Raw genomic sequence first — 14,772 nt, forward strand, 5'->3', positions numbered from 1 at the left:
TGGGGTCTCCATGGGGGTAGAGCTCCAGGGCTCGTTCAGTGGGTGTGGGGACATTTAAAAAGAGTTTCTGCCTGGTATCCTGAAGGGAACCAGCATGTAGCAGGAGGACGTGTCTTCAGGACCCCCGGTGCTCCTGGAGGACCTGGGCTCCCAGGGTGCCCCCTGGGGCGGGCGTGGGAGCCGGGGGAGGCCCGGGTGCGGGCTGGGGAGTGGGCTGCAGCTGCGGTGATGTCCCCGGCTCTCTGAGCACTGACATCCAGCCAGGGACTTAAAGTTCACAAATTAGCGTGACTCAACTCACAAAGACCTCTGACAAGCCAGTGGGAAGAGAACCCGAGCAGTACGTTCTCCCAGGAAGACACACAGACATGCACGTACCCAGCATCACGGCTGTCGGGAGACGCGGGACGGCTGCACCAGCACGGACCCATAAACAGAGCATCACCCACTCCACCAAGTACGCCCCTGAGACAGAAAGCGCATACGCTCAGAAACGTGTACCTGAACGTTCAAAGCAGCGCTCCTTACAGGAGCCAAAGCAGGGCAACCACTGTCCGTCGGCGGAGGCGTGGATACAGGGGAGCAGGACTCGGCCGCTGAAACGAGAGCAGCGTTACAGCGCTACAGCCCGGACGAACCGCAACGGTCGGTGAGAGCAGCCGGTCGTGACGCCCACGGCGTGCCAGGGTGCTCCCAAGGCCTCTGACCTGTCGCTTCCAGCCCGTGCTGAGCCACCAGGCTGGCGGAATGGACGGGTCAGCAGTCCTCAGGGGTGGGGAGCCGAGGCTGCGAGGCCCTGCTCACCGGCCGCCTGAGGCTTCTCTGCAGGACCAGGCCGCAGGCCTGTCAGTGGACTGAGCATGAGGGACCCTGTCCCATCTGCAGGGCGAGGCGGTGGGAGTCCTCAGCCGTGTGCACGCAGCCCTCAGCTCACCGGGCCCTGCAGGCTGCGCACATGGCAGGGCCAGGTCCTGGGCTGACATGCAGGGACAGGACAAGTCAGGCCGCGGACAGGGGGACAGGCGGGGTGTGAGGGGTCCTGGCCTTCCCCAGGAGGGTCTGTGCGTCTGTGCCCCACCCTGTCCGCCCCTCAGCCTCCCACACGCCCTCCCCAAGGAGCTTCCTGCCCCGCCCCCGAGAGGTGGGACCTACCGACTGCCCCACCCCCTGAGAGGTGGGGCCTACCGACTTCCCCTCCCAACTAGAGGTGGGGCCTATTACTGTCCCGCCCACTGAGAGGTGGGGCCTAGCGGCTTCCCTGCATACCAAGAGGTGGGTCTTCGGTTGCCCCGCCCACCGAGAGGTGGGGCCTACGGCTGCCCCAGGGTCTGGGCCGGGAGCCGTGAGCCTCCCACCCAGGAGGACCCAGGACCCCCGCCTCCAAGACTGGGAGAGGACTCAGCTCCCGCTGGTGCACTGTCTCCCCAAGTCTCTCCTGAGCTGCCGCCTGCCAAGGCCCCGTGGGGGTCCCCCACCTCCCGCCCGGCCCCCACCCGGCTCATGTGCCAGGCACACGGGTATGGTGTCAGAGGGGCATCAGCCACCATCTGACCACAGCCCATCCAGGGCCGTGAGGATGGCAACCATCAGGCGCTGGGGTCAGAAGCCAAACCTGGGGAGCTGCCACCAGCGCGTGCACAGGGGGTCTCCTCTCCGGAACCCTGCCCCCATCATCACGCCCAGGACTCTTCACAGAGCTGGGCAAAAGCCCGGCCCTGACCCTCCCCCAGCGCCCTCTGCCCCAGGGTGGTCTCCTCTGCAGGGGCTTCACTGCCCCCTGGGCACAGAGCTCGCAGGTGTGGACGGAGAGCCCCCGCAGCCCCTCACTGGTCCCTGAGCCCGGGGTGAGCAGGGGCGCAGGGGCTAGGGGGGCTGGACCTCAGCTGGGGCCTCCAGCTTGGCCCCCGCATCAGGAGTATCCAGGGCCTCAAAGACGCACAGCCCTGGCCTGATGTGTTACTCCCAGAGTGTGGAGGCCACTGCATGTTCGCTGAGCCCTTGGGGGCCCCAGAGGACGGCCCTCCCGCAGGTGACCTCAGGCACTGCAGCTCCACCACCGGCCAGCAGGGGCCGCCACGCCACCACAGTCTGTGCCCCGCGGCCTCCGGAGGGAGAGGCCCTTCCCAACCCCAGCTTGTCACGGGGCGGCCGGCCCCCTCCACACGCCAACCCTGACCCCACCCCCACGACGTGGTAAGCCGGAGCCTGGTAACACGGCCTGGCACCTTCAGAAGACTGTTCCCCTGGTTGATGTTCCTATTGTTTCTATAAAAATGATAGATGCTTGTTATAAACACAAAGAAAAACAGCCACGCGCTGTGCACCGCGCGGAGACAGCCCTGTTCGCTGAGGGCCGGCTTGGAGCCTACTCTACACGGTCCCGGAAGCTCTCCCAGACCCCGGGTATGGTGGGGGCTGTCCTGCTCTGGGGTCCTGCTGCCGCCACGTGCTTCCCAAGGACAGAGAGCAGCCACCTAAGACCCCCGCTCCTCCTGAGCGCCTGGGGCGCGCTGTCCAGGACGCAGGGAGGGCAGAGGCCACGGCTTCTCTGCAGCAGGAGTGAGGTCAACGCGCACACCCTTCAGTTTCCTTTGAAGGCCGTCTACTGAGTAATCAAAACCACCGCGCACCGCAAAGCGCCGCACACAATCACACGTGAGCCACGCGTGTAAAACAGGCAGGGTTCTGTGTCCCCCAGTTTAAGCACTTCATGTATATGAAACAAACGAGGTTCTCTGTGTCCCCCGGTTTAAGCAGTTCACGGATATAAAACAAGCAGGGTTCTCTGTTGTGTCCCCTGGTTCTAAGCTGCCCGTGCCTGGGGGGCCCGACGTTATCACGAAGGACCCTCCGGGAGGGAGCTGGGGGCCCCGGGTCAGAGAGAGGACGGGGGAGGAGGCAGTCTGGGAGGGAGAAGCCACCAGTTCAGGACGAAGACGGGCCACAGAGCGCAGCGCCTCCAGGAGCTGGGAGAGGAGGAAGTGGACTCTGCCCAGCACCTTCGTAAGGAGCCAGCTCGCAGGAGCTACTGAACATGAGGCCTCCAGTCTGCAGCATGACTGTGTTGTTTAAGCCACCGAGTCCGTGCTGATCTGTTAGTGGGGAAGGAACCTAACTTGCTTTTTTTTAACAAAAGCACTGCCTCCCTAAACAGAGTAAAATGTATTCCACCCACCTGTTTTCCTCCACTCGAGTTTCCAGAGCTGTTACAGGGAGCTGGCTTGCTCCTTAAGGTGGGGGGCCCGGCCCTGCGCCCCCAGCTCCCGTCCCAGGAGCTCCATCAGCATCGCTTTTCAGGAAGGTGGCTGCAGGCCCGGGCTGACGGTGGCCGTCAGGCTGCCCTGACATCATCCTAAGGAAGGCGCTTGGAAGACGTTCTGCCCGTTGTCTCAGGGGCCCTCTAGTAACATCACTGGCTCATCGAGACAAGTATACACAACAAGTAAAAGGCATTCTTTACTTGACAAATGACAGGCAACCAAAAACACCTCACGGGAGCTTCGGCAGGACCAGAGGAAGCCTCGTATTCTTAGCAACGGTTGCGGGAGCTGCCGCTCCTCCGTGAGGAGCCCATGGTCCACGTGCGGTGTCCTCCGGCCCGGAGCCCCCTCCCGACGCCACCACAGCTGCATTCTCTGTGGGATTTCCAAATGTGTTTCAAAATGCAAATTCACCCAGTCATACATGTACAAAGTTCAACTACAAAGAAATGAGCACTGAACATTTTTTTAATTCTTTATTTTGAAATAACTCCGGACTTCCAAAAGTTGCAGAAGCAGGCCAGAGTTTGCCCGCTTCTCCCGAGGACACCCTGTGTGCACAGACATGATACGCTGTGACCGACCTGCAGCCCCAACCAGCAGCCCTTCGCCCGTCCTCGGGGAGGGCACCGTGGGTCCTCACACCAGGCTTGGCCCTCAGGCCGGGCACATCGGTGTGTCCTCAGAGACGGAGGTGATGCGCTCAGAGAAAACAGCAGTGATGCCTCCTCCTTGGGGCAGATCAGGGCAGGTGCCACGGGCAACATCCCAGAGGTTTCGGCTGTTGGTTGAGTGCTTTCTGGGGCGTCCTCCAGAACAGGCAAACCCGTTCCACCTAACACTGCCCACCCACCTCCAGACACACCGATGCCCGGATGGCCCGTCCTTCCACACGGGCCAGGGCTGGGAGGAGGGCTGTCCCCTTCCTGTGCTGGAACGTTTGCTCCACTCGTGACTCCCTCAGCAGGGACTCCCAGGCAGGAACTGATGCTGTGGCCAAACCCTAACAGTCGTTCCTGCTGCTGCCAACCAGGCCACTGGGAGCCCTGTTGCACGCTCCCGACAAGTCCACCAAGGCTTCGGCAACTCCTTACTGTCTGACACAAGAAGACCCAGGGTCAAATGGACTTTCTGGCCCTGGGTCTTCCTGCTGGAGAGAGGCTCAAATCAGTCAGCCATTAGGCAAGCCCCTCACTGCCAGGGGTCCCCCAGGCCCCCAGGCCCCAGAGCAAAGGGATGTCCGTATGAACACAGATGAGTGCATGCACACGCTTCTGCATACACTTCCGTACATCTGCTTCTCTACCCACGGCCCTCTCCCGCCACGCTGCCTTCTGGGCCCCGAGTTCCCTCTCACACCACCTGCAGGGCCATGCAGGGCACACCGTGGTCTCCCCCAGCCCTTCCTGCAGCCACCCAGGGCCCTGCGTCGGGAATAAGCACAGGTGGCCAGGTCACCCCAAAGCTTTACAATTACAAACAATGCTGCAATGAGTAACCCTGTACATGTGAAACGCCACACTGGATACTTCCATGGCTCGCTTTGGTGATAAAAAGCAAGGGTTTTCATAAACTAGCTGGAAGCGTAGACAGAGACGATGCTGCACAGTGACAAAGCACAGACGGAGCGCCGGGGCTGGACCCCCATAGGGCCAGCGGGGCCAGAGCCCCCGGCAGACGGCCGGCCTTGGAGGGAGCGAGGGCAGGGCCTGAGCGAGCACGGCTGCCCGCAGGACCGAGGAAGGGACGCCATGCAGACAACTGGACGTGGCCGGGGAGGCAAGAGGGCTCCCCACAGCTGGCCTGGGCCACCAGGCAGGAGGGGGTCAGGGCACTCACCTGGGTATTCCTGGCACCCCCTCCCACTGGCCACACCGGGACAAAACTCAGCTGACTGGGGGCCAGGGAGGCAGTCACAGGGCAGGTCCAGGGTCTCCACTGAGGTTCTGAACCTACGACAAGGCGCCCCAGAAACACTGCCCTGGGGTCTGCACCCTGGGGTCTGACAGCACTCGGGCCCACGCTGCCCTGACCCCTCACGGCCAAGAAGCGGGGCTGGCTGTAGGCTCGGCCGCTCCTCAGAGGAAAGGCGCCAGAGGGCGCTGTGTGCCCGCCTGACAAGGGCAGACGGCCCGCTCCTCGGTTACAGCAGATGACTTCTTGAAACTAAACATCTGACTGTACAAGTGTCACCCAATACGGTTCAGAAAGACACGTGGTGTTCAGGCATCACCAGAAAAAAATCAAGAAGTCAGATACGTCAAAAGCCAGTTTCCCCTTCCAGGCTTATCCGCTGTTTTTGTTTAAAAAAAAAAGGAAAAGAAAAGGAGATGAACAGAGTATATGCTGTGAGTACAAAGAGCAGCCCACTTGCTAGGAACGGCTTCCTGACGCCTACGTCGCTTCTCCGTAATGAGCTGGGCTGAACGCTACCAGCACAGAAAGGACACACACAGCCTGTGACGTGAACCCAGCAGCTCACTGGCGCCCACAGTGCCCTCTCGGTGGGCAGACGCCACCTGGCACCTCACCTCGCCGGGGGCCCTGCCACCCACGCGAACTTAGGGTAAACCTTCACAAGCCTGAGGGAAACAGGGATCCAAAAGGGACACCGCTTTTCCAAAATCTTTTCGGGAGCTTCAGAAGACGACCCATTTCCTAGCCTCAAGGCACATCCACCAGGGAGGGGCGTCTGGCATGGTTCCGAGCGGCATCTCGCGGGCACCCCCACAGTCCCCTTCTGAGCCACGGTACCTATGAACACGCTGCTGGGGCGGCAGGAGTCCAGACAACCCCACACAGCTGTGGGCTTCCCCCTGGCACAGCTCAGTTTTTGTCTGATTTCCCATCAATCAAATCTCCAAATCCCAGCTTTTCCAGGGGTTCCTGTGCCATCAGTTGCCTGAAAGGAAAAGTGAGAGCTGTCAGGGTCCACGCGCCGCTCCCTCCTGGAACAGCACCCTCAGACCCCCACCCTGCCGTGCTCCCGTGTGCAGGCCCCTGGGCCCCTGCCCGCCACACCCACAAACCCAGAGGCTTGGCAACAGGCCTTAGGACAACTTCCCCAGAGTCACAAACACCAGTTCACGGAACCTACCTGGCAACAGATTACACTAACCCCCCAGTCACGGAATGCATGAGACGCTCCTGAAACCCGAGGAGGCAAATAACGACGAACTCCCACTACACCTTGTCAGGACACGGTTCTTAGAATCGGCCACTCAAACACAACGTGGTTGACAGGGCCAGGGTCCCCAGGTGACGCCCTGACCCCTAGAATCTGAGTGAGATCTGATTCCAGCGCGACAGGGGGTTGGTATTAAGGCTGCTGAGCAAACAAGGCTGCCCATCAGCCAACTCAGAGAGACCACCTTGGATTATCCAAGGGGACCCAACCTAATCCCAGGATCCTTAAAATCAGAGACCCTTGGCTGCCTCTGCTCAGAAAGAAAAGATGAAAAGAGACGGGAGGACCTGAAGATGCAGCACTGTGGACCGCGAGGGCAGAGGACAGGCCACAGGCCGAGGACAAGCAGCCCGGGAGCGGCAAGGTCAGGACGGGCCCTCCTGGGGGAAGCGCCTGGGCCGCACCTGGTCAGGCCCGGCGCTTTCCCAGAACCAGATGCTCTACACTCCGCACCAGGTCAGGAGGCCCGGCCGACGTGAGGTCTTGGATCCCACGTGGATTCGCTGTGTCTCTGCTGACCGTGCAAGCCCAATGTTAACAGAAGCTGCCGTGAGGAAGCGGAGCCCCGTCCTCAGCAGCAGACACATCCACTCCAGGCCAACGGGGCCCGTGTGAGCCAACTGACAAATTCTACCGAGGTCCAGTTCTTAAAAAGACGCGTGTGAAGTACACAAAAGTAAGGTGTGGATATCAGCAAAAAGGAAAAAAGTGGAAGGGAAGAAGCTTTTTAAAAGAGTGATGCAGACGAAAGTGGGCAAGATACGGACCAAGTCAGAAACACATACACCCCTCACAACCAAATGCAGCCTGACCAACCAGTGATGCCGCCTGAATCATGGAACCCACAGAGCAGCTGATGCATTCCCATCTGCGGGCCTTCCTCAGAGGCCCAGAGGCAAACAGGAAAAAGACAGCCCTTCTGCGGGCCCTGCCAGGAGGGCCTCTCTCACAGCAGGAGTGGCTCTGGAACCAAAGCAGCTGAACACTCCAGGCATCCCTGTGCCGGCCTAGGGATGACCGACTTGGGGATGGTGACCCCAGCTTTGGGGAGGCACAGGGCAGAGACGAGCTCCAAACTCTGTCACCAAGGCTCAGCAGTGCCAAGAAGAGACTCACTGAGTTCAGTGTTTCGATTTAAGAGTGAGGGAAGCATGCAGATCCGGCCAACACACCATGTAGAGATGTCAGAGCCGGCCCATCGTTAACCCACAACACCTGTGAGCCTGTGTGACTCACGAGGCAGGAGAAGGGTGCCACCTGGGCCAAGCACCAAGAAGGCCCATCTCCCTCAAAATCCCAAATGTCTGCAGACCCTCCACACACCTGGGGTCCAAGAAGCACAGCGGAGCTTGCCGGGAGGGGAACATCTGAGTCTGTTAAGGCAATACTGAAAACAGGCCCAGAGTGGACTGCTTTTGGTCAGCCTGTCTTCAGACAAGGCCTCTGACGGCCTGGGTTCCTTCGTGAGCAAACAACGGGCTCAAAAGGCAGAAATGAAAGTTTCCACCCAAGCACACAATAACGGGTTACATGTTTTCCTGATGAAGCTTTACAATGGTACTTCTGCAGTAAAATCTCAACGGATCAGTTAGAAGAGTTTTTGTTTTGCTTAAAGGTGGGTCTTGTGAACTCCGGGTGAGACGGGAAGACTCACTTGTCTTTCACCGTTTCTCGGGCCCACTGTCTTGCCTGTCAACGCTACAAACAGCTCTGAGCGGACGTCGAACAAAACAGGACGTATTTTTATGTTCTGAGAATGTTTAAAGAAATAAGCTCTGTACCCACAAATCTTTTGACTCAGTCAGCGTTTTTATGATGTACGACTGTGAAACCTGAATGACACATCACACATTTGGAAAGAGAAAACTGTGAGGAATGCAATCACGTCCAAGGCTATCACTGGAGAAAAGGTTCCCACGGCTGCCAACAACTCTGAGTACAACTCATCTCCGAAATGCCTCAATTTCACAGGCAGGCAGCCCTTCGGGTCCAAACACAAGGAGAAGCCAGGCCTGGGTGAGGCCTCCTGGGACAAACATCTCAGCTGGAGACACGGTGGGCGGAGAAGACATAAATCACGGCTGGCAGGTACTTGCCTTTCCATCCTGCACTCCAGATACTCTTTTGATTCATTTCTGCACAAAGCATTTTCAAAATTATTGTCCCGGAGACACTTCATGAATTTCTCTTTAAAGCTTTTACATTCACCTGGAACGAAACAGAAAAGTATTTTCTTTTTAAAGTGAAAACAGGACGTGCCCGCCCAGCAACCTTACAGGCGGCCCTCCTCCTCCTCCTCGGGAAACCAGTTTCCTTCAGAAACACTCTGGAAACACAGGAGAAAAGACTTCCCGGGGGAAGAGCGAGGGCAGGAAAAGGGGGGCGTCCAAGCGGCGGCGCCGGGAGCTCCCCGCCGACGTTGCCCTTTGTCTGGAACCTCTCGGTAAAAGACGGGCATATGAAGAACCACTCGAAACCCATTTTCCAAGCCTTAGCTTCCGCGGAGCTGCGGCGACCAGGAGCGCCCTCCGCTTCCGCACCAGACGCCCGCGGAACCGGGCCGCGGGCCCCACACCGCCGAGGATGCGGCTGCCGGCACGTCGGCCCGACCGCAGGCGCCTCCGTGCCCTCTCGCCGGCCGCTGCTGCCCCGGGCCGCGGCGGGAGGCGCCGGGCCGCGCCGAGCCTCAGAGGCCCCGCCCGCGCCGCGAGGCACCACCGTCCGGCCCAGCGCTGTGCGGGCCCGGCCGGGCAGTCCGGGCCGCCCGCACTCACCGAAGTGATCGAGCGGGAAGCTGCCCTTGTCCGGGGGACGCGGCTGGAAACTCTTGGACCCGAAGTTCATAGCTGTCGACATGATGGCGGCACCCAGACTCTCCCAGCGCGACGCGCGCCGTACGCAGGACGGCCGGCCGATCGCGGAGCAGGCCCCGCGGGAGCGCCGAGCACGTCGAGCGGCGAGCCACCCCTGATGGGCCTGGACTTGGGGGTACAGGGCCCGCCCTCAGCAGCGAGACCCCGCCCCTCGTACCCAGGCCCCGCCCCCGGGCTCCGAAAGGCCGGGACCCTCAGGCACTTGCTCCGCGGCGGGTTTCTTATTATCCTCGAGGCAACACAATGGCAGAGGGTTCAGCCGTCATCTATTTAGGACGAGGAAACGAAGTTCAGAGAGGGTCAGCAACTTGCCCAAGGACACACAGCTTCAATCCACAAGAAGCCCAGAGGGCAGGCGGACGCTCCTGGAAGGCTGCCCCTGGCAGGGGTGAGGGGGGTCTTTGCATCCCCGTGAGGCTGCAGAGGTCTGGGCAGCTTAGAGCAACAGAAATTCCTCCTCTCACAGTTCTGGGGGCCAGTCATCCGAGAGCCGCGTGTCTGCTCCCTGCTGGTGGATTGCCGGCAACTCTGGGTGCCGCCTGGCTTGTGGACGCATCACCCCCTCTGCCTCACCACGGGGCCTCTCCCTGTGTGTCTGTGTCCACACTTCATCCTTCCATGAGGATGTACCCTTATTGGGTTAGGACCCACCCCCATGACCTCACCTTAGCTAATTACATATGCCGTGACCCTGTTCCCAGAAAGGTCACATTCTAAGGTAGGGGCAGCTAGGACTTAAACATGTGAATCCGGGGACACAATTCAGCAGATAAGATAATTAAATATATTATTTAACTTATTATTGTAAACAGTAAAAACTAAAAACAGCAACAGTGAAAACGGGGAAAGGGCTGGGTCGGGGGCCACCAGCTCCCTGCAGCAGGGCTCCTCCCAACCTTGTACCCTGGGCAGAGCTGATGGAGGTGGGTGGCTGCCCGCCCGCCCTCCACCCGGTTGTGATTCTTCCCTGAGCTCCAACCCCCATTCACGCATCCACTCCACCCACGTAGCGGTCCCTGACGCCAGCCACGTGCTGCCAGACCCTAGTCATAAGCACACAGGGGGCTCAGGACCACAGAGTCACCAGCTGGCCCCCTGGACAAGCAGTCTCCCCCCAGGCCCAGCACCACTGCCCCCTGCAATGTCGGGGGCTTGCCCACCAGTCCCAGCAGCACTCCATCCCCACAGGGCCTGGGTCGGATGCCCCTTCTGCAGAAGGCATCCAGTATGCCCTCAGCCACTCGCAAGGCCCCCCGTGGCGCACTGCACTCCTGAGGCGGGATTCCACCCTGTTTGTCGGGAGCCCGCCCAGAGCTCCACCAAAGTCAGCAGACCAACAGGAGGGCCCCGCAGGGCGGGCCCATGGCGGCGCAGGGAAAGCCCAGCCCTGTCGCCTGGGCCTGGGCTGGCCTGGGGCTCTGGGCCCACAGCAAATGCAGGAGGAAGCTGTGCCTGTTCCTCGATCCGTCATATCAACTGTTGACACCACAGCAGCCAGGGGCCCCGGGGTTACTCATTAATGTTCCAGGGCTGTGAACAATAGAAGCGTTTATTACCTCGAAAATAGCACCTTTCCCTGCGACTAGATCCACCACGTAGTGGTGGGAGGGACAGCTCCTCCCCACCCAGGCTGCCACACCTCTCCTCTCTGTGAGGCGGCCCTGGGAGACCCCTGAAGCCCCGAGGCCCAGTGACCAGGAGGTGTCAGCCTGCCAAGCAGTTATTGCTTCATAGGAGATGTTTAGCAGTTCATTAGATGTTTAGGTCAAAAAGCAGGGAATACTGCTTTTGGAAACACTCTTACATGCTGGGCTGCTTTACTTGGGCTCACAGTGACTGGCACACAGCAGCTGCTCAGTTAGTATCTTTTGAAGAGGGAATTCCCTGGCAGTCCAGTAGTCAGGATTTGATGTTTTCACTGCCTGGGGCCTGGCTTCGATTCCTGCTTGAGGAACTAAGATCCCATAAGCCATGCAGCATAGCCAAAAATGTAATTAATTAGTTAATTAAAAATATTTGGGGAGACTTCTTTGGTGGTCCAGCGGGTAAGAATCCCCCTGCCAATGCAGGTGGCTTCGATCCCCGGTCGGGAAAGGCTCCACGTGCCTTGGAGCCCCTGAGCCCACGCTCGAAAGCCTGAGAACTGCAACTACGGAGGCCGGCGCGGCTACAGCCCCCGGACCACAAGGAGCCCCTGAGAGAGAAACACGAGCGCTGCAGCGAAGAGTAAGCCCGCTGCTCACCAGAGGGAGCCTGTGCGTGGGACAGACTTGGTGCGGCCAAAAATAAACTGCGAAATGAAGTTACAAATGATTTTTGACGAATGAATGCAGTTTTCAGGTATTACTATCTTCATGTCACACATAGAGACACACGGAGGGCAAGCCGCTTGCCCAGGGTTACACAGCCCCCGTGTGAGTTTTCTTCCACTGTGTAACGAACAGCCCAGACTCACCACTGTGAAACAGCAGTGATCCACTGTGCTCCGAAACGCGGGGAGAAGGCAGGCTGCGTGGAGACGGCCCCATGGGCTATCAGCTGGGGCCACCACACCTCAGAATAGAGAAGCCCTTCAGGACTGAGCACGCGTGGCTGGATGCTGGGCCTGGGTCTTGGGGGCCTTGGCTCCCGCCCCTGTGGCCCTCCACCCACCTCCTAGGGCTTCCTCCCAGGATGCTGACTGCGTCCTGCACAAAGGATCCCAGAAGCAACAGGTGGAAGCCGTACGGCTTCCATGGTCTACCTCAAAAGTCTCAGAACATTGCCTCCACCACGGGCACTATCCCCTACCCAGATTCAAGGGCACAGTCCCCGGCTTGCCATGGCTGAGGGCCAAGTAGATGGAGAGCTTGTGGGCTGGGAGCTGCCACTGGAAGATGCCATCTCAGCCGAGGAGTAGATGGAGGGGCCAAGTGTGGTGTGTGCAACTCCAGAGCCCTCTAGGGAACAACCTGCACCTCAGGCGTCAGGCCAGGTGTGACCTGAGCCCCAGGTGACCCCGGCCACTCGGTTCTGACCACACAGTTCCCAGGCTTCTGCTCGAGCACCAGTACGGGGCTGGCAGAACTGCCCCCTGGACTGCAGCTGGGAGGAGGTGAGCCTCGGTGCAGGCGGTCGCCTGGCCGCCAGGAGCAGACACAGGAACGCCACTTGCCTGACAACCCGCACTCCCCCCCCAGCCCAGAACGCCACCAGCAGACCCAAGGGAGAGGAGAATTCATCGGAGTCCTGATGACGTCACCGGGCCCCTGAATCAACCCTGGCCTGAACCTAGATCTTGCTGGTGTTTTGACGTTAATAAATTCTGCTGTCTAAGCATAGTTTTCAAAAGGCTCTCAGACTAACAGGCACGGAGCACACGGCCGAGCTTTATCTTGCCTGTTAACGAGGGAACAGGATGAGACCGCAAGGCTGCTTCAGAGAGAAACGTGCAAACGCCAACAAGCACATCCAGTCAGAGGAGAGAGCACCGGGCAAGCCCACCGAGCAGGCTCAGGACGCGCTAACGTCTGACGGGACAGCAGAGCCGAGCCTCTGGGGCGACCTCCTCCATGAGACAGAAGTCCTCTGTGTGTTTACGGGGGGTCACCTGCATTTGTCCTGTTCTTGGCCGGCTTGGTGGCCTCTGGGCCCAGTCGATCACAGACCACAAATAGAGAGAACCCCCATTTCCTGGGGGACTAAGTGACGCCCAGCAGGCAGTTAGATGGCGACCCCAAAAAGGACCCGTGTGACCCGTCTGCCGTGTTTCTGGAGTGGGCTGATGTTCTGAACTATCCCAAGGCTCCCAAGGCCTCCCGGGGCTGCCCCCACAACGGACATAGCCCGGGGGCGTGGGAAATGCCACCACCACCCAGTCAGCTCCCGAGGCCAGAGGGCAGGGCACCTGCCGAAGATGGCTCCAGGGGGGTCCTTCCTGCCTCCGCTGGCTTCTGCGGTTCCCGGGTCCTTGGCCTGTGGCCGTGGCCCCCACCCTTGCCTCTGTCACCGAACGAGGGGCAAGGTGACTGGGTTAAAGAGCCGCCCTCCAAAGAGGCCCCCGTTCTGAGGCTCTGGGTGCACGTGAATGTCGGAGGAACATCCTTAGATCCAGCACCCTGCTCCAGCCAGTTTGGGTTTTCCCAGGACCTTCCCCGCGGTGCCCCCCTCACTGGACGGGACACAGGCATAGCAGCAGGTCACTCAGCAGGTCACCCCTGGGGCGCGGACCACTGCGCCACCCAACTGAGCCCACTCCCAGATGCCAGGGGTGGCTCCGTCAGGATGGGTCTTGAGACGGCCTCCCCGCAGCTCAGTCCAGCTCCGGGGCCACGCCTGCTCCCTGTGCACAGCAGCAGCACCAAGACCTGGCTCCCGCCCAGCAGGCCCCTGGGCACGGGCTTCACCAACCCGGAGCGGAGCCCCCGACAGGGATGCGTGGTCCCCTCCAGTCCCGCAGCCACACTGCGCATCCCACGAGCCTGGGCCCCCGGTGCAGCTCCGCGGCCATGACCCAGGGCTGCCAGGGCCCCCGCCCCACGCCGCCCCTGCAGGTCCGCACAAGCTGTCCCCTCCTCACGAACGCCCGTCCTCCTGAGACCCACACTCCAGCTCCAACGCCCGAGGGGATTTGTGCGCAAAGTCACGGCCACATGCCCCCCGCCCGCCCCCACTGGGCTGCGAGGACTTCAGGATCCCTGTAGCACCCATTCCTGCAGCCCTAGCTCCTAGAGAGCCTGGTAATACACAGGAACTCAATACACACACGCTGAATTAACCACCTGAACTGTCCTGGGCAGACAGGCCCTCAGCCTCTGCACCCGGTAGGGACCTTGGGAACAGCTCCTCAGCCCAAAAGACCCAGAGACTGAGTGGTCAGAGAACAGTTACCCTCCTGACAGCCCCGGGGCTGTGCATCTGGACAGGCTGCCTTGAGGTAGTGAGCACCCATCACAGCAGGTGTGCAAATGGAGGCTGGGAGGGGAAAGGGCCCGCAGGCTGCCTTGGCTCTGGGGTGGGTGTCGGGGCGCTGATGTCACCCAGGCCTGTCCCCGGGCCCAGCGGCGGGGAGGCGGATCCCCCTGCCTTGCGTTGGGGCAGGAGGCCCAGCGCAAGCCCAGCTGCTTCTGGGGCCACAGGCCCTGCGGCCCCTGGGAGCTCAATTCCAAAGGGCGCCTCCTCCCTCCCAGCTGGGCCTCCAGGCTTTGGAGCAGAGTGCAGCCCAGACAGACAGGGCTCATAAACCCAGCACCTGCTGCCCCAGCGACCTTGCCTGCAGGCTGGGCTTCTCTGTGCAGCCAACATGCCCTCACGCCCCCCTGTCCCGGGGAGGCCAGTGACGTCTGCTCGGGGGCCGGGCTCCAATAGCCCCCAAGGGGCACACCGCCACTCTGGCAAGCTTGCTGTCAGGCTCTGGAGCCCTGGCATTCGGGGCGCTGGCCATGTAGACCTGATGCCCGCCCTGGCCCAGACA

General features: G+C 60.5%; 2 protein-coding genes across 2 annotated transcripts in view; both read right to left on the bottom strand.

Annotated features, from left to right (window-relative positions):
* Positions 1-3,320, bottom strand: part of ADAP1 (ArfGAP with dual PH domains 1) — a 42,035-nt gene extending 38,715 nt beyond the window's left edge. The window contains exon 1 of the mRNA XM_086376887.1: positions 3,176-3,320. The gene's annotated coding sequence lies outside the window, so the exon portion shown is untranslated. The remainder of the gene's footprint in view (positions 1-3,175) is intronic.
* A 2,206-nt stretch (positions 3,321-5,526) lies between these two features.
* COX19 (cytochrome c oxidase assembly factor COX19) lies at positions 5,527-9,341 on the bottom strand. Its single transcript, XM_086376946.1, has 3 exons — positions 9,222-9,341; positions 8,544-8,655; positions 5,527-6,162 (listed from the first exon to the last, which is right to left on the bottom strand). The coding sequence occupies exons 1-3, from the start codon at positions 9,301-9,303 to the stop codon at positions 6,087-6,089; spliced, it is 270 nt and encodes an 89-aa protein (XP_086233072.1). The 5' UTR covers positions 9,304-9,341; the 3' UTR covers positions 5,527-6,086.
* Positions 9,342-14,772: the final 5,431 nt, after the last annotated feature.

Source organism: Bos grunniens, chromosome 25 (assembly GCF_055505025.1).
Source record: "Bos grunniens cultivar Pamir isolate PY7600 chromosome 25, Bosgru_T2T1.0, whole genome shotgun sequence".
In the NCBI taxonomy this organism is placed as follows: Eukaryota; Metazoa; Chordata; class Mammalia; order Artiodactyla; family Bovidae; genus Bos; species Bos grunniens.

Coding starts and splice junctions, on each gene's coding strand:
- COX19 (XM_086376946.1), bottom strand. CDS start 9,303: ATGTCGACAGCTATGAACTTCGGGTCCAAGAGTTTCCAGCCGCGTCCC. Junction 8,656..9,221: donor CTTCCCGCTCGATCACTTCG/GTGAGTGCGGGC, acceptor GTTTCGTTCCAG/GTGAATGTAAAAGCTTTAAA. Junction 6,163..8,543: donor CTGGAGTGCAGGATGGAAAG/GCAAGTACCTGC, acceptor TTTTCCTTTCAG/GCAACTGATGGCACAGGAAC.